This window comes from Gopherus evgoodei, chromosome 4 (genome assembly GCF_007399415.2).
Source record: "Gopherus evgoodei ecotype Sinaloan lineage chromosome 4, rGopEvg1_v1.p, whole genome shotgun sequence".
In the NCBI taxonomy this organism is placed as follows: Eukaryota; Metazoa; Chordata; order Testudines; family Testudinidae; genus Gopherus; species Gopherus evgoodei.
Genome location: NC_044325.1, coordinates 8,128,325 through 8,149,447, shown reverse-complemented (window position 1 = coordinate 8,149,447; position 21,123 = coordinate 8,128,325). Strand labels below are relative to the sequence as shown.

At 47.5% G+C, this 21,123-nt stretch overlaps 1 protein-coding gene across 1 annotated transcript in view; it reads right to left on the bottom strand.

Annotated features, from left to right (window-relative positions):
* The window catches only part of ABHD12B (abhydrolase domain containing 12B), a 45,097-nt gene extending 25,881 nt beyond the window's left edge, over nt 1-19,216 (bottom strand). Inside the window, exons 1-3 of the mRNA XM_030559145.1 lie at nt 19,182-19,216; nt 8,071-8,247; nt 7,568-7,891 (exon numbers count right to left, since the gene is read on the bottom strand). Coding sequence (XP_030415005.1) covers nt 7,568-7,891; nt 8,071-8,247; nt 19,182-19,216 — 536 coding nt within the window. The remainder of the gene's footprint in view (nt 1-7,567; nt 7,892-8,070; nt 8,248-19,181) is intronic.
* Between the last annotated feature and the right edge of the window lie 1,907 nt (nt 19,217-21,123).

The following is a 21,123-nucleotide window of genomic DNA, read 5'->3' as shown; positions in this document are numbered from 1 at the left end:
ACAGATTAAGACATCTGAAGGGCTAGATGCAGCCCCCAGGCTGTAGTTTGCCCAGCCGTGATCCAAGGGTACTTAAGGAACTAGCTGAAGCAATCTTGGAACTGCTAGCAATTACCTTTGAGAACGCATGAAGGATAGGCAAGGCCACAGAGGACTGGAGAAAGGCAAAGGCAGTACCTTTCTTTACTGAGGCTTGGTCTACACTACGCGTTTAAACCGATTTTAGCAGCATTAAACCGATTTAACGCTGTACCCGTCCACACTATGATAGGGCTCTTTAAATCTGTTTTTGTACTCCTCTCCGACGAGAGGAGTAGCGCTAAAATCGGTATTAGCGTATCAGATTAGGGTTAGTGTGGCTACAAATCGATGGTATTGGCCTCCGGGCGGTATCCCACAGTGCACCATTGTGACCGCTCTGGACAGCGATCTGAACTCGGATGCAGTGGCCAGGTAAACAGGAAAAGCCCCGCGAAATTTTGATTTTCATTTCCTGTTTGCCCAGCGTGGAGCTCTGATCAGCACGGGTGGCGAGGCAGTCCCAAATCCAAAAAGAGCTCCAGCATGGACCGTACGGGAGATACTGGATCTGACCACTGTATGGGGAGACAAATCTGTTCTATCAAAGCTCCGTTACAGAAAATGAAATGCCAAAGCATTTGAAAAAAAATCTACAGGCTACACAGTGCTGTGTGACAAGTGTAACGGGAAGTCAGAGACTCAAATGGACGCTCATGAAGGGAGGGAGGGGGTACTGAGGACTCCAGCTATCCCACAGTCCCCAGCAGTCTCTGAAAAGTATTTGCATTCTTGGCTGAGCTCCCAGTGCCTGTAGGTTCAAACACATTGTCCGGCGTGGTTCAGGGAATAGCTCGTCAATTTACTCCCCTGCCCCACATGAAAGAAAAGGGAAAGAAATAGTTTCTTGACTTCTTTCAGTGTCACCCTATGTCTACTGAATGCTGCTGGTAGACGCGATGCTGCAGCAGTGAAGAGCAGTATCCGTTCCTCTCCCCTCCCCGGTGGCAGATGGTGCAGTAGGACTGGTAACCGTCCTCCTTATCAACCCGTGAGTGCTCCTGGCTGGCTTCAGGTGAGGCTGGCCAGGGGCGCCTGGGTGAAAATAGGAATGATTCTCGGTCATTCCCAGTAGATGGTACAGAACGGCTGGTAACCGTCTTCATCATAGCAACTGGGGGCTGAGCTCCATCAGCCCCCTCCCTGTCCTGTGTAAAGAAAAGATTCTGTCCTGCCTGGACTGTCATAGCACCAGGAGGCTGCCTCCCCATCATTTTATCTCACTAACAAGTCACTGTTGTATTCCTGAATTCTTTATAACTTCATGACACAAATGGGGGGGGGGACACTGCCCCACAGTAGCCCAGGAAGGTTGGGGGAGGAGGGAAGCAACGGGTGGGATTGTTGCAGGGGCACCCCTCATGAATGGCATGTAGCTCATCATTTCTGCAGGATCTGACATGGAGCAGCTGTGCTCTCTGTTACATTGCTTCTCTAGTACACTTGCCCCATATTCTAGGCAGGACTGACTATTTTTAGAAACCATAAAGGAGGGATTGACTCAGGGAGTCATTCCTAGTTTTGCTTTTGTGCCCCCGGCCAATCTCAGCCAGGGGCACCCATGATAGCAGCAGACAGTACAGAAGGACAGATAAAGGTCATCTCATTGTCAATTTACATCGGCAGCAGACGGTACAGAACGACTGGTAACCGTCTCTGCTATCATGCAAAAACAAATGAATGCTGCTCTGTAGCGCTGGAGTATCGCCTCTGTCAGCGGCATCCAGTACACATACGGTGACTGTAAAAAAAAAAGCTGAACAGGCTCCATGGTTGCCGTGCTATGGCGTCTGCCAGGGCAATCCAGGGAAAAAGGGCGCAAAATGATTGTTTGCCGTTGCTTTCCCGGAGGAAGGAATGACTGATGACATTTACCCAGAACCATCCGCAACAATGATTTTTGCCCCAGTCACTGGGCTCTCAACCCAGAATTCTAAGGGGCGGGGGAGACTGCAGGAACTATGGGATAGCTACGGAATAGCTACCCACAGTGCAACGCTCCGGAAATCGACGCTAGCCTCGGACCATGGACGCACCCCCCCGAATTAAGGTGCTTAGTGTGGCCACGTGTACTCAACTTTATACAATCTGTTTTATAAAACTGGTTTATGTAAAATCTGAATAATCCCGTAGTGTAAACATACCCTAAGAGGAACAAAGCAGACCCAGGGAATTATAGATCAGTCAGCCTAATTTTGATACCTGGAAAGATACTAGTACAAACTGATTAGTTTGTAAGCACCTAGAGGACAATAAGGAGTGAGGCTGTATGATCAACGTATAAACCAGGAGGCAGCAACCTTTCAGCAGTGGTGTACCGAGAATTCATCTAGATACTCGAATTTAAGGCTTTGCGTGCCAGTAAAACATTAACTTTTTTAGGTGGCCTGTCTATAAGTCTAATATATAACCAAACTACTGTTATAAGTAAACAAGGTTTTGAAAATGTTTCAGAAGCTTTATTTAAAATTAAATTAAAATGCAGATCTGATTCGTTTAGTGTGATCCTTGCCCTTGCTGAGTTTTCCAGTGTCTGGTGGCATGTATTTGGATACTTTAAGCTGCACACAGGCTTCCGAGTGATCAGTTGATAACTCGCTGGCAGGAGGTCAGCAGCTGGAACCCCAGATCGCAGCTGAGGTGAGTGGAGCTGGCAGGGCTGAGCAGGGCCAGAAGCCTGGACCCTGTCTGGCAGGAGGCCTGCGCTGGAACTCCAACCGGAATCAAGGTGAGTGGGGCTGCAGTGGGGACCCCAGATGGAAAGGGCCAGCAGCTGGAATCCCAGAGCGGCAGCAAGCTGAGCGGGTCAGCCCACCCAGCTCTGGGGTTTCAGAGGTGGGCTGAGCGTCTCTGCTAGCCCCCGCTCTGGGGTTTCAGCCACTGGCTCCTGCCAGCTGGGGTCTCTGCCCACTGCCAGCCTGGGGTTCCCTCACCCAGGCCAGCAGAGGGTGCTGAGTGGGACCTGCAGCAGGACCCCAGCTGGCAAGGGGCCAGGAGTGGGAACCCCAGAGCAGTGGCGGGCTGAGCAGCTCAGCCTTCCCGTGTGCCATCAAAAAATTGGCTCGCGTGCCACCTTTGGCACACATGCTGTAGGTTGCTGACCCCTGGTATAGACATCTTGTATCATCTTTGTATCTAAGATTATGAATATTGACTATGTACCAGTACTTCAGAGGTGTGTCCAGGGGTAACATTGGCAATAGGTAGCAGTCACAACACACCAGTAGCCCAATAGTCAAGTTTTTTGCAGGCCTTGCAGCATAGGAAGTCTTGAGGAGGAATTTGAAGGAGGTAGCTTTGTGGATGTTCACGGGGAGCTCCTCCCATGTTTGAGGGGCAGCCAAGGAGAAACTGGGAGGGGACTTATTTCAAAGTCTAATGACTGGGCAGCACAGGCTGACATAATGGGCTAATCAGAGGCAAGCACTAATAGCTCAATAGCAAATGACAGATGATAGGTAGGGTGGGGACCGACAGCAGAGAGCCGTGAAAGTAGAGAATAACCTTGTCTGATGTGCTAGAGAAGGAAAGCACAGACTTAGTGATTTGCCCAAGTTGATGCACCCTCTCTATGCTGCAATTTCCCCCTGCCCCACCCCCCATTGTCAGATGGGGATAAACACAGCCTGTCTTGCATAAGAGCACTGCTGGAGTCAGTGCCCTGAGGCTGGAGCACCCATGGGGGAAATAGTGAGGTGGAGCAGGGGTCAAGCACCCCCATGCAACTCAAAGATGGCAACTCTGCAGCAATACAGCAAGCTGGGGGCCCCATCTGAAAAGCAGCACTCTTCTTTCGAAAGAATTTGAACGTGCTGTGAGCAAACATGATTACTGCTCTAGCTGTTTGACTGCATTTGCAGAGCGTCTGTGTATGCAACACCTGGACTTTGAAGAGAGCCTGGAAGCACCTATTAATTACTTCAGCTTTAACAGTTAGATTAGTGCAGCACAAAGCTACCTCTGAAATGTATTAATACCCAAAAGAGGATGAATACACCAAGAGCTACAGGAGATTTTCCAGAGTTACAGTCCCAGGTTGGGAGAGAAAGTTCACAGGATCACTGGGGAAATGAGGAGTCTTGCAAGCTAATGATGCTGGATCATGATGCAACTGTTGAATCAGGTAAAAGGGCTTCCCACGCACACCCAGCCCCACACTAACAGGAATTACACAAAACCTTCCCAGAAGATGCTGCTCCTATTGGATGTGGCACTAGTCTTTGAGGACACAGTCCAAACATGTTCAGACACCCCCAGCAACATGACAGGATACTCATCAGAAAGAAAGTTAGCTATTTGCCAACATGAGCCTAGCTGGATTGCTGCAGTCCATTGAGATTGCCAGAGTATGAATGTCTCACAGGCTACAGGAAGTTTTTAACTTCAAACCAGAGCTCTGTTAACACAGCTCCTGTTGAAGGAAAGACACTAACGTGGAATGTTATGGAAAGAGAGGGAGGAAGAGAGCTAGATGTTTGAGTATAAAGGGCCAGTGTCTTCAGCTCATATAAGCCAGAACCTTCAACTGGAGTCAGTGGCGTTACATGAGCTGAGGATATGGCTCAAAGAGTAGAAGATAGTTGAGGTAATAAGGGTACAAATTGACTGTACATCTTAAAAACAGGGCAGATTTTCCAGAAAGCAAGACAGCCTAAGCTTGTGTCAGTGCATAAGAGGAGACACTGAAGAAAGTCAAGGAAGAAGGGATAGTGCTGGGAAAGTAATATGGCAGGAAAGGTATCAGAAGTGGGGTAAATGCTGTGGATGGAGGAAGAGTTTTTACAGAAAAAATTGAGACATCAATCACCCTAGAACAAGACAGAAGCTTTTGAGCAAATGTTCTGACCAGCCTCCTGGTAGGCTGAATGATGCCAACAGTTATTGCTACCCTAATAATGACTCACACTTCCATTAACTGATCGTAATTAACATTGTAATTAACATCGTATTGGCTGATGCCTGGCTAGGGCCTGAACATACAAATGCATCAATGACATTTCGGGTCACATTAGAGCCAAGTTCTTTCTATCCCATCCTTCACTTCATGCAGCCTCCCTGTGAAGTCAGAGCTGCACAGAGGTGCCAGAGCAGAATTTACCCAGGCACCAAGGAGTTTATCATCTAGAGCGGGAATGGATCTCAGATAGGAATGGGGGGAAAAACTTGCTTAAGAAAGTAGCTGGATGGGAACTGAATTGTAATATATAGGTGATGCTTTTGTTTTAGCCTGCAAACTCTTCTCTTTTTATAGAAAGAAGAAACACGTGCCACGCATAGTTTAATAAAAATGGAAATATTCAGCAGATCTGTACTGGGATAAAGGGCCTGCCAGGACCTCGAGTACTTCAAGGAAGCCCATACACTACCACTATTTGTGCTGTATTTGGTGTGTGACTGGGCAAGGGGACTTCAGTCTCCTTTACTGTCCGTTTGTCACTTTTCACAAGCACTAGATACCAAGGAGGCAGGAAGTTACAAGCCACTACATTTGACCTAAGAAAAAATAGACTGAATTCCTTTGATTTAAGGTTTTATGATTCTAGACATTCATAGCTGTAGACTTTCAGATAAATGACTCAGAAGAAGGTACTTTCATACCCTGTGAATTTACACAGAATGCTGAACTGGATGGCCAGCTCTCCACATGTTGATGCCACACAACCAAGACAACTCTTGGCCTGAAAAGTCTGCAACGTAAGAGACTCCAAAGGCAATTCAATCTAGAAAGGGTAGAACCACAGGCAGGAAAATGACTAACTGGGGACTTGTTTACATTGAAATGGAAAGTGAGAATGTCTGTTTTAACAAGCTCTCTGGAAGAGAGCAGGAAAATCTAGGAAACTGGTCTCTCCTTTCCCTGGCCTATGTTGACCCAGTCCCTGAAGAATAAACCATACTTTGTATGATTATTGATGCCAAGAACATCTTGGCAACTACTAATCAAAAATAATGTCAGCACAACACGCATCAGAAAAACAAGCAGAACACTGGATGCATCGGCAGCTCAGAACAGTTGTGAGAATTGCTCAACACAGACACCATGAAGAGTCATCTTAGATGAGACCGATTGCACTACTATGTCTAGATTTTGGATAAGAGTTTATCAACTTATTCTGATTTCTATAGAGATGAAACAATAATTAAAGGTAGGGGAGGGAAGTGATTTATGCAGAAAGCTAATAAAAACAGGATGGAATTTCTGGTAGATAGGAAAGAGCCAACAGAGCTCCGAATGGATGAACACTAAGGATTGTGAAAGCAGAAGCTAGTAGCTCTTCCACATCTGTTAACCCAAGGATGCAGAAGAAAGTGGTAATTTGAATTCCTTCTTTGGAGTTCCCAGTAGAAGTATCTAGTATAGTCTATGTTCAGAATTTAAGTAAACACCAGCAGCAATTGGTTATTATTTGGGGTCAGACAACATGCTCTAGCTCTCCTTTCAGATCGGCAATGTTCCTCTGAGCAATCTGTAACTATATATATGTCACTTTTGCTTTAATAAGCAAAACTGAACTGGCAGTGGGTGTAATACACTGCAAGGCAAACTATTAAACAGTGTAGGTACCTGTGCATAAAGCAACCCTCACGTATGCCAGCAGATGCAGCTAGTCAGGGCCAGACTTAGGGAAAATAACACCCCTTATCCCCATGGGCATAGCACCTCTTCCATTGCCCCGGTGGCTCCTTATCCCTCCTGCACCCTCAATAGGGTGACTAGACAGCAAGTGTGAAAAATCAGGACAAGCAGTAATAGGCACCTATATCAAAGCCCTGACTATCAGGGCTGTCCCTATAAAAATCAGGACATCTGGTCACCCCAGCCCCAACACTCACTTCCTGCACCCATATGGGGAAGCTGACTTGGACACAAAGAGCACCTGGCAAAGCTGCTGGTACCCCCCAAACACTGCTCCTACAGATACCCAGGAGGCTGGGGAGCGGGGAGCAAGGCCAGGCTCCCTGCATCCAGGTGATTGTCCCCACCGGGGGGCTGGGTAAGGTGAGCCCAGCCACTCCCGATGCCTCACAACACAGCCCAGTGGGGACAGTGACCAGGATGCAGATAGAGCTTGGGGCTGCTCTTCACTCCCCCCACCCCCTCACAGCCCCCTAGTGGGGCAACAAGCAGTAGCAGTGCATCACTACTCCCCCCCATTCCTCCACTGGGGGGGGAGCAGGGATCCCCCAGGCACCCCCAAGCAGCCCTCCCCTGCCAGCCGGGAGCAGCTTCAGACGCTACACACCTGGCATCACTTCACTTGGAGCACGGATTGGGGGGCGGGGGCCGGGGCCGAACAGGGCTGGAAGAAGAGGAGACCCCCCGGGAGGTGCACATGGGGGAAGACACCTGCCCAGGTGCACATGGGGAGGGGCGGAGACACCTGCCCAGGTGCACATGGGGAGGGGGGGAGACACCCCCACAGGAGGCGCACAGCAGCAGGGGGGAGAAGAGGAGAGTCGACCCCTCCCCCCGCGGAGCGGGACTTACCACCTGGGCCGCGGGGAGCCCGCAGGGGAGTCTCCAGCCCGGGCCACGGGACCCTCCCCCTGGGGCCCAAGCGGCGGCGCGACCCCTCGCTGACTGCGGCGCTTCATCCTCGGCTCTACGCCGGCCGCCGCCGCCAGCCGCCTTATCGGAGGGGGGCGGGGCCAGGCCGGCTCGGACCCGCCCCCTCCGCGCCTTCTCCGCCCACCTGCTGGGGGCGGGGCCAGGCCGGCTCGGACCCGCCCCCTCCGCGCCTTGTCCGCCCACCTGCGGGGGGGCGGGGCCAGGCCGGCTCGGACCCGCCCCCTCCGCGCCTTGTCCGCCCACCTGCGGGGGCGGGGCCAGGCCGGCTCGGACCCGCCCCCTCCGCTCCTTGTCCGCCCACCTGCGGGGGGGCGGGGCCAGGCCGGATCGGACCCGCCCCCTCCGCGCCTTGTCCGCCCACCTGAGGGGGGGGCGGGGCCAGGCCGGCTCGGACCCGCCCCCTCCGCGCCTTGTCCGCCCACCTGCGGGGGGCGGGGCCAGGCCGGCTCGGACCCGCCCCCTCCGCGCCTTGTCCGCCCACCTGCGGGGGCGGGGCCAGGCCGGCTCGGACCCGCCCCCTCCGCTCCTTGTCCGCCCACCTGCGGGGGGGCGGGGCCAGGCCGGATCGGACCCGCCCCCTCCGCGCCTTGTCCGCCCACCTGAGGGGGGGGCGGGGCCAGGCCGGCTCGGACCCGCCCCCTCCGCGCCTTGTCCGCCCACCTGCGGGGGGCGGGGCCAGGCCGGCTCGGACCCGCCCCCTCCGCGCCTTGTCCGCCCACCTGCGGGGGCGGGGCCAGGCCGGCTCGGACCCGCCCCCTCCGCGCCTTGTCCGCCCACCTGCGGGGGGCGGGGCCAGGCCCGCTCGGACCCGCCCCCTCCGCGCCTTGTTCGCCCACCTGCGGGGGGCGGGGCCAGGCCGGCTCGGACCCGCCCCCTCCGCGCCTTGTCCGCCCACCTGCGGGGGCGGGGCCAGGCCCGCTCGGACCCGCCCCCTCCGCGCCTTGTCCGCCCACCTGCACGGGCTGGGGGAGCAGGATCAGCCACAAGAAATGGCCCAGCAGGGGCACCAATGGGGGGGGGAGTGGGGCAGCACGGCGCACTGGTAAGAAGCTGGTACCAGCCCATACCCAGCCAGTGTTAAAGCGCTGCCATGGCAAATCCCCCCCTTGAAGCGCTGCCGCTAATGTCATTGCCCCTTTTGCCCTCCCCCGGCCGTAGGGATGCTGATGGGGGGACAAAAGGGGCAGCTGCCCCAGGGCCAATGATTTAAAAGGGTCTGAGGCTCCTGGTCGGAGCCCTGGGCCCCTTTAAATTGTTGCTGGAGCCCCAGGCAGTGTGCACTGGCTGAGGGAGGCTGACTGCCTTCTGTCTGACACCTCTAGAGCCCCCCAGGTGCAGTATAAACTCATGGGGCCTTGCCCTAGTAGACTGTTTTCACAGTGAAATGGTCTATTCCAGGCTTGATGAACTGCAAAAAAGTGATAGAAAGTCATCTAGATTTTTCTACACTTGTTTCAATTATTGTATTCAAGAGTCAGTAACAAAGAAAACACATTAAAATTTTAAACCTAACCAATGTCCCTTAAGTGACTTGACACAAGATATGAGAACGTGTTAGTATTAGAGCTGAGTGGTCTAATATTTATTTAATCCTTTTAGATATATATGGGAATTAGATACAGTGCACTGTCAGCTAATTTCTAAGTTATTATCTGAAAAAATAGAATTTTCAGGTGCCTAAGTAGCCCCTGGAATCATGGTTAATGTTGCCCCCTCCCTCACCAAAATCTAAAATGCCACCCATGTGGCCCACGTGTCTGACCAAGAGCATTTTGTCAAAGTTTGTGAGTCAGCCAGTTACACTGAAATGCAAAAGCAAAATTCATGCACACCAAGCTCCTCCGCTAATTATACAACTGGGAAAGGAGCTGGGTCTCTAGCTACATTTGTGACACAATGTCTTACAACAGATTGGGTTATGAAATGGACATTTGGATCACTCCTTTTCAGGGTCACAGCCAAAGATGGAGCAGAGGGTAGTGTAATCACAGCCAGCATATATAAATAGACTGGTGACCAGCACCATTAAAAATCAAAATTAAGTTTGATTTTCATTGGAGTCACAAAATGAACAATATGGCACTGCCAGTCTGAATGTGTGCGTGGGCTAAAGAGCAGTCTGGAAATGTAGGGAAACTAAGGAGTATAACTTGGCTAGCAAACACTGTGGAATTATAATAACTTGGTGCAGCGTTTAATTAACTAGGATTCATATTACAGATACAATCCAGCACATTGAGCCAGATCCCTGTATGCTGCCAAAATACATGCCCTAGGTAAAGACGCTGAGGGTACAGCTATGCAGCTACCAGGAGACGTGATTGCAGCAGAGGCAGACATACCTGAAGTGAACTAGCTTTGCTGTAGCTAGATCAGTGGTCCTCAGCCTGTGGCCCGTGAGCCACTTGCTCCCCAATCAGCACAGAGCTGCGGCCCATGTAGAATCCTGGCTTTCATCTAGCTCAGTCGTTCACAACCTATTTACTACTGTGGGCTGCATATGTGGGCTGCGGGCTGCACCCAATGCTACCTGTGTCGCCCTGAGGATTTTCACTGTAATAAAACCAAACAGGCTACGAATCCAAAAGATTTTTAATAAGCCGTGCAAGGAGAAGAGAATGTCTAGACTTCACAATGGAGAAATAGTTTCACTTTTTGACAGAAACCAAGGATTTTGAGCTGATCTGACTAGATACCAGGGAATTAAAGGAGCAAAGTTTTGCATTTTAGTTATCAAGTCAGACCGACCCAAGAGAGTAGAGGCTAATGGACAAATACATTAAAACCCCCAATACCATGGGTGGCGGGTATCATAGGCCAGAGGAAGCTCTGCTCTGAGGCACGGCCCTCACTCCCCCATCCCCTGAAGCTGGCAGGGGCTCAGCTTGGGCTGAGGCTTGGACGTCCAGCAGCCAGGGACAGCCCTGGGCAGCTCGGGCCAGCGGGATGCTCAGGCTGGCTGGCAGCCCGGGGTGGCTTGGCCAGAGGCGGCTTGGGCCAGCCAGCAGCGGCTCAGACTGGCCCTGGGGTTGGGCTGGTGCTCGGGGCCAGGCAGAGGCCCAGGGGTATGGGCAGCCAGTGTAGCTGGGATGGGCTGTCTGGCAGCCCAGGGTTCAGGGTAGCTGGAACAGGCGGGCCAGTGCTTGGGGTGTTTTGGCCCCCAAGTCACGGTGGGGCTCAGGGTAGTGGCGGGCAAGAGAGGCAGAAGGGGTGTGGAAGGGGCTGGGGCAAGACCTTGGGAAGAAGAGGCAGAACTGAGGGCTAGTCTTCCCAAAGTGGGAGGTTCACATGCTGCCCATACCCAATACTGAGGCTGTACAATGATTCATGGGCCTGTTAACATTCCTAGTCTGTCGAAAGGGAATGCACATAAGAACATATGATTACCTGCCTTGTGGGCGGGTGGCGTATGTGTGCAGTCGGTGCACGGAGCTCCTGGCCCTCAGAGACCACGTACGGACTTTGAGGCCAGGGTGGGGAACTGGAGGAGCTAAGAGAGGTTTGTTGATGAGGCTTTTCGGGACACTGTAGAATTGTCCCACCTCCGCTCAGACAGCCTCTGTGCTGTTGAGGAGGATGAAAGGCCCAGGGAAGCAGAGCAGTCAATGGGAGCAGAGGGAAACCTTCCCATAGTTGGGACCCCCCTTCCAGATGGTGCTGGGGTTGCCTCTCACACTGAGGTTACCTCTCTGGGGGAGGGAACTCCAGTTGCTAGGAAAAGGCAGGTGTTAGTAATGGGAGATTCGATCATTAGAAACATAGATAGCTGGGTTTGTGATGACTGGGAGAACCGTATGGTGACTTGCCTGCCTGGTGTGAAGGTTGCGGATCTCTTGAGGCATCTAGACAGACTTATGTGTAGTGCTGGAGAGGAGCCAGTGGTCGTAGTACATGTAGGTACCAATGACATAGGGAAGGGTAAGAGAGATGTCCTGGAAGCCAAATTTAGGCTGCTAGGGAAGAGACTGAAATCCAGGACCTTTATGGTGGGATTCTCAGAAATGCTGCCAGTTCCACGCGCAGGGCCAGGTAGGCAGGCAGAGCTTCAGAGTCTCAATGCGAGGATGAGATGATGGTGTAGAGAGGAGGGGTTTACGTTCATTAGGAACGGGGGAAACTTTTGGGATGGGGGGAGCCTATACAGGAGAGATGGGCTCCACCTAAACCAAAGTGGAACCAGACTGCTGGCACTAAACATTAAAAAGGTTGCAGAGCAGTTTTTAAACTAGGAGATGGGGAAAGCCGACTGCTGCAGAGGAGCATGTGGATCGGACACAGACTTCTCTTAGGGGAGAGTCTGATGACAGAGAATCTTCAGGTTATAGTCAGGAACAGAGGACAGAAGAGGATAATGTAAGGGCCGGATCAGATGATAAACAGTCACATAAAAAAGAATCTGGCACATCAGAAAAGGGCAGACAAATAAACAGGGGCAAGTTTTTAAAGTGCTTGTACACAAATGATAGAAGTCTAAATAATAAGATGGGTGAACTAGAGTGCCTTGTGTTAAAGGAGGATATTGATATAATAGGCATCACAGAAACCTGGTGGACCGAGAGCTATCAATGGGACACAATCATTCTGGGGTACAAAATATATCAGAAGGACAGAACAGGTCGTGCAGGGGGAGGAGTGGCACTATATGTGAAAGAAAATGTAGATTCAAATGAAGTAAAAATCTTAAGTGAATCCACATGTTCCATAGAATCTCTATAGATAGAAATATCATGCTCTAATAAAAATATAACATTAGGGATCTATTATCGACCACCTGACCAGGACAGTAATAGTGATGATGAAATGCTAAGGGAAATTAGAGATGCTATCAAAATTAAGAACCCAATAATAGTGGGGGATTTCAATTATCCCCATATTGACTGGGAACATTTCACTTCAGGACGAAATGCAGACATAAAATTTCTCGATACTTTAAATGACTGCTTCATGGAGCAGCTGGTATGGGAACCCACAAGGGTAAAGGCAACTTTAGATTTAATCCTGAGTGGAGCGCAGGAGCTGGTCCAAGAGGTAACTATAGCAGGACCGCTTGGAAATAGTGACCATAATACAATAGCATTCAACATCCCTGTGGGGGGAAGAACACCTCAACACTGTGGCATTTAATTTCAAAAGAGGGAACTATACAAAAATGAGGGGGTTAGTTAAACAAAAATTAAAAGGTACAGTGACTAAAGTGAAATCCCTGCAAGTTGCATGGGCCCTTTTTAAAGACACCATAATAGAGGCCCAACTTCAATATATACCCCAAATTAAGAAACACAGTAAAAGAACTAAAAAAGAGCCACCGTGACTTAATAACCATGTAAAAGAAGCAGTGGGAGATAAAAAGACTTCCTTTAAAAAGTGGAAGTCCTAGTGAGGCAAATAGAAAGGAGCACAAACACTGCCAGCTTAAGTGCAAGAGTATAATAAGAAAAGCCAAAGAGGAATTTGAAGAACGGCTAGCCAAAAACTCCAAAGGTAATAACAAAATGTTTTTTAAGTACATCAGAAGCAGGAAGCCTGCTAAACAACCTGTGGGGCCCCTTGACGATCGAAATACAAAAGGAGCGCTTAAAGACGATAAAGTAATTGCAGAGAAACTAAATGGATTCTTTGCTTCAGTCTTCACGGCTGAGGATGTTAGGGAGATTCCCAAACCTGAGCTGGCTTTTGTAGGTGACAAATCTGAGGAACTGTCACAGATGAAGTGTCACTAGAGGAGGTTTTGGAAATAACTGATAAACTCAACATTAACAAGTCACCAGGACCAGATGGCATTCACCCAAGAGTTCTGAAAGAACTCAAATGTGAAGTTAAGGAACTATTAACTAAGGTTTGTAACCTGTCCTTTAAATCGGCTTCGGTACCCAATGACTGGAAGTTAGCTAATGTAACGCCAATATTTAAAAAGAGCTCTAGAGGTGATCCCGGCAATTACAGACTGGTAAGTCTAATGTCAGTACCGGGTAAATTAGTCAAAACAATAGTTAAGAATAAAATTGTCAGACACATAGAAAAACATAAACAGTTGAGCAATAGTCAACATGGTTTCTGTAAAGGGAAATCGTGTCTTACTAATCTATTAGAGTTCTTTGAAGGGGTTAACAAACATGTGGACAAGGGGGATCCAGTGGACATAGTGTACTTAGATTTCCAGAAAGCCTTTGACAAGGTCCCTCACCAAAGGCTCTTACATAAATTAAGCTGTCATAGGATAAAAGGGAAGGTCCTTTCATGGATTGAGAACTGGTTAAAAGACAGGGAACAAAGGGTAGGAATTAATGGTAAATTCTCAGAATGGAGAGGGGTAACTAGTGGTGTTCCCCAAGGGTCAGTCCTAGGGCCAATTCTATTCAATTTATTCATAAATGATCTGGAGAAAGGGGTAAACAGTGAGGTGGCAAAGTTTGCAGATGATACTAAACTGCTCAAGATAGTTAAAGCCAAAGCATATTGTGAAGAACTTCAAAAAGATCTCACAAAACTAAGTGATTGGGCAACAAAATGGCAAATGAAATTTAATGTGGACAAATATAAAGTAATGCACATTGGAAAAAATAACCTCAACTATACATACAATATGATGGGGGCTAATTTAGCTACAACGAGTCAGGAAAAAGATCTTGGCGTCATCATGGATAGTTCTCTTAAGATGTCCACGCAGAGGCAGTCAAAAAAGCAAACAGGATGTTAGGAAACATTAAAAAGGGGATAGAGAATAAGACTGAGAATATATTATTGCCCTTATATAAATCCATGGTATGCCCACATCTCGAATACTGTGTACAGATGTGGTCTCCTCACCTCAAAAAAGATATTCTAGCACTAGAAAAGGTTCAGAAAAGGGTAACTAAAATGATTAGGGGTTTGGAGAGGGTCCCATACGAGGAAAGATTAAAGAGGCTAGGCCTCTTCAGATTGGAAAAGAGGAGACTAAGGGGGGATATAATAGAGGTATATAAAATCATGAGTGATGTAGAGAAAGTGGATAAGGAAAAGTTATTTACTTATTCCCATAATACAAGAACTAGGGGTCACCAAATGAAATTAATAGGTAGCAGGTTTAAAACAAATAAAAGGAAGTTCTTCTTCACACAGCGCACAGTCAACCTGTGGAACTCCTTACCTGAGGAGGTTGTGAAGGCTAGGACTATAACATTGTTTAAAAGGGAACTGGATAAATTCATGGTGGCTACGTCCATAGATGGCTATTAGCCAAGAAGGGTAAAGAATGGTGTCCCTAGCCTCTGTTCATCAGAGGATGGAGATGGACGGCAGGAGAGAGATCACTTCATCATTGCCTGTTAGCTTCACTCCCTCTGGGGCACCTGGCATTGGCCACTGTTGGTAGACAGATACTGGGCTAGATGGATCTTTGGTCTGACCCGGTACGGCCGTTCTTATGTTCTTATGTTCTTATAGTAACAGTATGAGGTCAGAAATGGTAATCTGAATATGGAGAACTATAAAATCATAGCCCATGAATCCTATTCTGGTCAGGTAAAGATATGATATCCAACCGTGAAACCTGCAATAAATACACGAAACTGAATGTAAAAGCCACTGAAATCACTTGAGATTGTAAAAATCTACTTGACTTCAGTATAACACGTGGTTACAGATTTTGGAATTAGAGCAAATTAAATACACCAATAAAGATAAAAAGTTGACGAAGAGCAAATGGATCTGTTAATGGTAACTAATAAAGGCTGTGAATAAGATTTTGTTAATTCTTGTATGCACAGTTCACAGGATCATAGAACTGTAGGACTGGAAGAGAGATCATCTAGTCCAGTTCCCTGTGCTGAGGCAGAACCAGGTACACCTAGACCATCTGTCTTGTTTGGGGTGCAGTTCTGACTAGTAAGGGGTTCTGTCACCTCTTGTCCTGTAATCAAGTGCCTTAAAATGCTCTGCTGCTGTCGCTCCCTGTCTGGACGCACCCAGCCAGCATTTGAGCACACACTGAGTGTCTGTGTGTTAAGCAGCCCTGGTTCAGCAACTCAGACTCCAGCATCCTACTTGTTATACTCTGATCTCCACCGGCCTTAGTTACTACTAGCCAAGAGACCCCAACACACCCTCAGTCCTGAATTTCCCCCAAACTGCCCTGGCATGTCCAGCCCTCTCCTGGAACACTCTGAGAAGTAAATGAGGTTCGTTTGCTCCTTTAGGGAGACAAAAGCACGTTACAGCTTAGGGGCATAACTGGGGTAAATACACCCTTCCCTTCAAGCACAGCACTGAGCTGGTTTGTTGAAAAAATAGAACAAGTGTATTAAAAAAAAGAACATAGGGTAAGAGATACCAGATAGAAGGAATACAGTGAGAAAGGATTACAAACAAACAAAAGTAAACATATGCTTTCTAATGGCTAAGACTTAACTTAATGAGCTACAGTCTTTGGTGAGGAAACTACCTTGAACAATCTTCCAGTCCCAGGAGACTTCAACCCCCTTGACTGCAGGACCCGTCTTTCTCTACATACAAGGGCTCTGCGCCCCATGTCTTTCTAGTGACTGGTGCCAAGGTGGCTTCTTCTCTCACACTGTCAAGGTTCCTTCCCCACTCTGAATTTTAGGGTACAGATGTGAGGACCTGCATGGACACTTCTAAGCTTAATTACTAGCTTAGCTCTGGTATACTGCCACCACCCAGAATTCCAGTGGCTGGGGCACTCTCTGTTCCCCCAAAACTTCATCCCCTCCCTGGGTTGCCTTGAAGGACTTCACCAATTCCCTTGTGAACACAGATCCAAACCCCTTGGATCTTAAAACAAGGAGAAATTAACCATCCTCCCTCCTTTCCCCCCACCAATCCCTGGTAGGTCCAGATCCAATCCCCTTGGATCTTAAAACAAGGAAAAATCAATCAGGTTCTTAAAAAGAAAGCTTTTAATTAAAGAAAGAAAAGTAAAAATCATCTCTGTAAAATCAGGATGGAAAATACTTTACAGGGTAATCAGATTCATATTGCCCAGAGGAACCTCATCTAGCCTTAGGTTCAAAGTTACACCAAACAGAGGTAAAATCCTCTCAGCAAAAAAGGAACATTTACAAGCTGAGAAAACAAAAATAAGACTAGCACGCCTTGCCTGGCTATTACTTACAAGTTTGAAACATGAGAGACTGATTCGGAAAGATTTGGAGAGCCTGGATTGACGTCTGGTCCCTCTTAGTCCAAGAGCGAACAACCTCCAAAAACAAAGAGCACAAACAAAAGACTTCACTCCACCAAGGTTTGAAACTATCTTGTTTCCCCATTGGTCCTCCTGTCAGGTGTCAGCCAGGTTTACTGAGCTTCTTAACCCTTTACAGGTAAAAGAGACATTAACCCTTAACTATCTGTTTATGACACACACACTTTCCCAAACTCACGGTTTTGCCCCCAGATTCAGGATGTCCTCATGCTGTTCTTCCCTTCCTCCAGATTTCCCGTTCCCCCTGCTGATTCGTATGTAAATGGGGCTTCAATTGTTTTGATTTCACAACGCTGCCTTCCCTCCTGAGGGGAAATTTGTTTTTCTCTGGGTTTGGTCACAGCCTAATAGTAATGAGTATCCATATTGCCTCATACAGTGTAATCAGGGGCAGCTCCAGGCCCCAGCACGCCAAGCGGCAAGCCGCGGGGGGCACTCTGCCAGTCGCCGCGAGGGTGGCAGGCAGGCTACCTTTGGTGGCTTGCCTGCGGGAGGTCTGCTAGTCCCGTGGCTTCGGCGGACCTCCCGCCGCCATGCCTCCTGAAGCCGCAGGACCAGCGGACCCTCCGCAGGCAAGCAGCTGAATGCAGCCTGCCTGCCGTGCTTGGGGCAGCGAAATGCCTAGAGCCGTCCCTGAGTGTAATACACACATATCACAATCATATGAACCATCACTGTGGTTCATACATATTCAATACACTTTTACTGATGTTGTATACAAGCAGTTGATTGAATTTCTTATCGTTTGAGATTCAGATTCCCGCAAGAGGATATTTCCTCTTCTCGCTAGGTTGATGGTTTTGTTTACCTTTTATGTAAATCCTTTCTTGTCTCTGCCGGACGACCAGGCTGGTCAGACAAACAAATACACATTCCTTTGTCTAGAGCCCCAGCTGAGCTTATACATTGCTTGCCAAACACAATTTAAGAACATAATTCTAGCACATACCTAGCACAGTGTTCATGAAGCACACAAGAATATTGATCACTGAGTTTTCAATTTTCCAATGATATCTTTCATGCCACCTTTTAGGTATATACCAGGACAACCATGTGTTAGGTGTCATGAATATGTCAAGCTTGATAAGAGTTGCTGACACAGAGTAGTGAGGCACAAATAGGCCTCTGTGTCACATCATCCCCGACAGGTGTTTGTCTAACCGGTTCTTAAAAGCAGAGAATCCACAACCTCCCTTGGAAGCCTATTCTAGTACTTAACCACCCTTATAATTAAACAGTTTTCCCTAATATCTAATCTAAGTCTCCCTTGATGCAGATTAAACCGGTTACTTCTTGTTCTACCTTCTACTTTATATCAGGTCCTACATCAATCTGCTGTACTCAAGACTAAACATGCCCAAGATTGGGTTTTTTAACCTTTCCTCATAGCTCAGGTTTTCTACATTTTTATAATTTTTTTTGCTCTCCTATGACTGCTCTGAAATTTCTCCACATCTTTCTTAAAGTGTGATGTCCAGAATTAGATGCAATACTCCAGGTGAGGCCTCACCAGTGCTGAGCAGAGTGAGACAATTACCTCCCATGTCTTAGATACAGCACTCCTGTTAATACATCCCACTATCTTTTCAACAGTACTTTTCAACAGTACTACTCACCACTGTTATTCCCCATTTTGTAGTTATGCATTTGATGTTTCCTTCCTAAGTGTAGTGCTTTACACGTGTCTTTACTGAATTTCATCTCGTTGATTTCAGACTAATTCTCCAGTTTGTCAAGACAGTTTTGAATTCTAATCCTATGCTCCAAAATGCTTGCAGCCCCTCCCAGGTTGATGTCATCCACAGATTTTATAAGCACACTCTCCATTCATCCAAATCATTAATGAAAATATTGACTAATGCTGGACCCAGGACAGACCTCTGTGTAACCCCACTAGACACAGCCTCCCACTTTGACAGTGAATCATTGATAACTATTCTTTGAGTATGATCTTCCAATCACTTTTGCACCCACTGTCACATTCTGGGGTGCAGTCCAGACCAGTGAGAGGTTGTGGCACCGCTTGCCCGGCAATCTTGGATACCTAACAATGCTTTGTTGTTGTAGCTCCCAACTTGGGTCATTCACCATCAGCCCACTAGCATGCAGGTCTCAACTGATTGTCTGTGACTAGCCATAGCCCTGGTCTAGCAGCTGTAACCCCAGCAGCCTCTCAGCAACACATCAGCCACATTCTGGCTTCCACTAGCTTTGGCTATTACTTGCAGGGTGACCCCAGCACTCTCCTAAACCATTTTAACTCTCTTCTTCTTTTCTTTATAAATTACAGGCACAATACGGAGTCGAGGATCACAAGAGCAAGTCACATACCCGTACATGGCTTGCTGACTCACAGGGTCAGCCATTACCCATACTCTGCCTGGGGTGTCCACAGGAAGGCTCACCTGGTGGGACAAACTGTCTATGGCCTATTGTGAGAGTTTGTAGGGATATTAAAGAAGGTTTATATTAGAAATGAAAGTGATGCCCCATAATTTAAATCCATAATTTAAATCTCATAGCATTACCAAGTAAAAGATCTCTTGGATTTATTGTTAATTTACAAGCTACTGTCTGTGTAAAACCTGTAAGCCATTGGTTGCATCTATTCTCAGAAAGATACTTTATTGCTATGTGAAACTTGCAAACAGTCAAACGACTCTGTTCTCTAAGCATACTCTGTAATCAAAGGACAGGGAGTCCCAAATAAATTACTAACACCCTGAAAGTGGTGGAGACAGTAAAAATAAATGTGATTAAAAGAAGGAATGTATGTAAATGAATGCTTGGTTTACGTGAATGACCAGGAAGGTGCCAGCCTAGGAATGCAGTATCCATTGGCAGAAGAAGGCATCAAGTGGGAACAGCCAGATGACCCCCGGAGGGCAAACTGGAATCCACTCCACCATCTCAAAGGAGGAGAAAAAACAACATCTGACAGCACGGAGCCATCAGGAATGTGCCACCTGCTGATTGATTCAGCAACAGCAGGATGAAGCAATTCCCACAGACTGACATAGGAATAAATTCCTATAAAAATGGACTCTAAAGACTAAGAACTTTGAGTCTCTGGTTCTGCTACCATCCTCCAGGAGCATCAGGTGCACATCTCACACAGACTCAGCTCCACTCTCGTGGACAGGATACCTAGCCAGTATTCTGTCATGAGTATAACTGATTAATGCAGAACCTGGAGCGTGAGTGTTTGTGTGAATGAATGAATGTAACAACTGTCTGTTGTATTTGCAATAAACATGGTGTTTTGCCTTGTCCCTCTTATAAGATCCCATTGGTATTATTTTATTAGTGTAACACGTTAATTGCCTTTGATGGACCATCAACACAAAGCTGTGTGGCTTCAATATAGATTTTACCTGGTGGATGTTACCCCAGGAACAAATACATTTGGGATACAGATGTATAGCCAATATTCACCCCTTAAGATACAGTGATGGTACATAGATTTAAACAGGATAATCATCTTAGCTAACTTTAACTTTTCCATTGACACCTTACATGATATACTTTGTGCAAGTTTTGCTGCAGTTGTTTAAACGTGACAATATTAATTATATCAATGGTCATATTTCAATCATACAACATCACAGAGGAGTACAAAAGAATAGCACAAGCATGTTGGCAGAAAATGAGAAAGGCTAAGGCTAGTTATAGTTAGCAAGAGAGTAAAAAGGCAATAAAAGATTCTATACATACATTAAGAGCAAGAAAAAGATGAAAGAACGTGTAGGTCCTCTACTTAGCAGGGAAGGAGAGCTAATAACAGATCACATCCAAGCCGAGGTATTGAATACTTATTTGCTTCAGTCTTTAGGAAAAAGTTAAAGTGTGACATGATGCTTCACACAATTAATATTAACAACAAGAGAGAATGAACATGAGCCAAAATAGGGAGCGAGCAGGTTAAAGAAAGTTTAGATAAGTTAATTAGTTGTATTAAAGTCAATAGGGCCTGATGAAATTCATTCTATGGTACACAAGGAACTAGCTGAAGCAATCTTGGAACTGTTAGTAGTTATCACTAAGAACTCATGGATAATGGCTGAGTCCCAGAGGCCTGGACAAGGACTAATATAATACCTGCTTTTAAAAGGAGAACAAAGAAGACCCGTGGAATTATAGACCAGTCAGCCTAACTTTGATACCTGGAGAGATGCATCAATAAATGTATGAAATAATCAATTTGTAAGCACCCAGGATAGCAGGGTGATAAGGAATAGCCGACATGGATTTGTCAAGGACAGATCACTCCAAC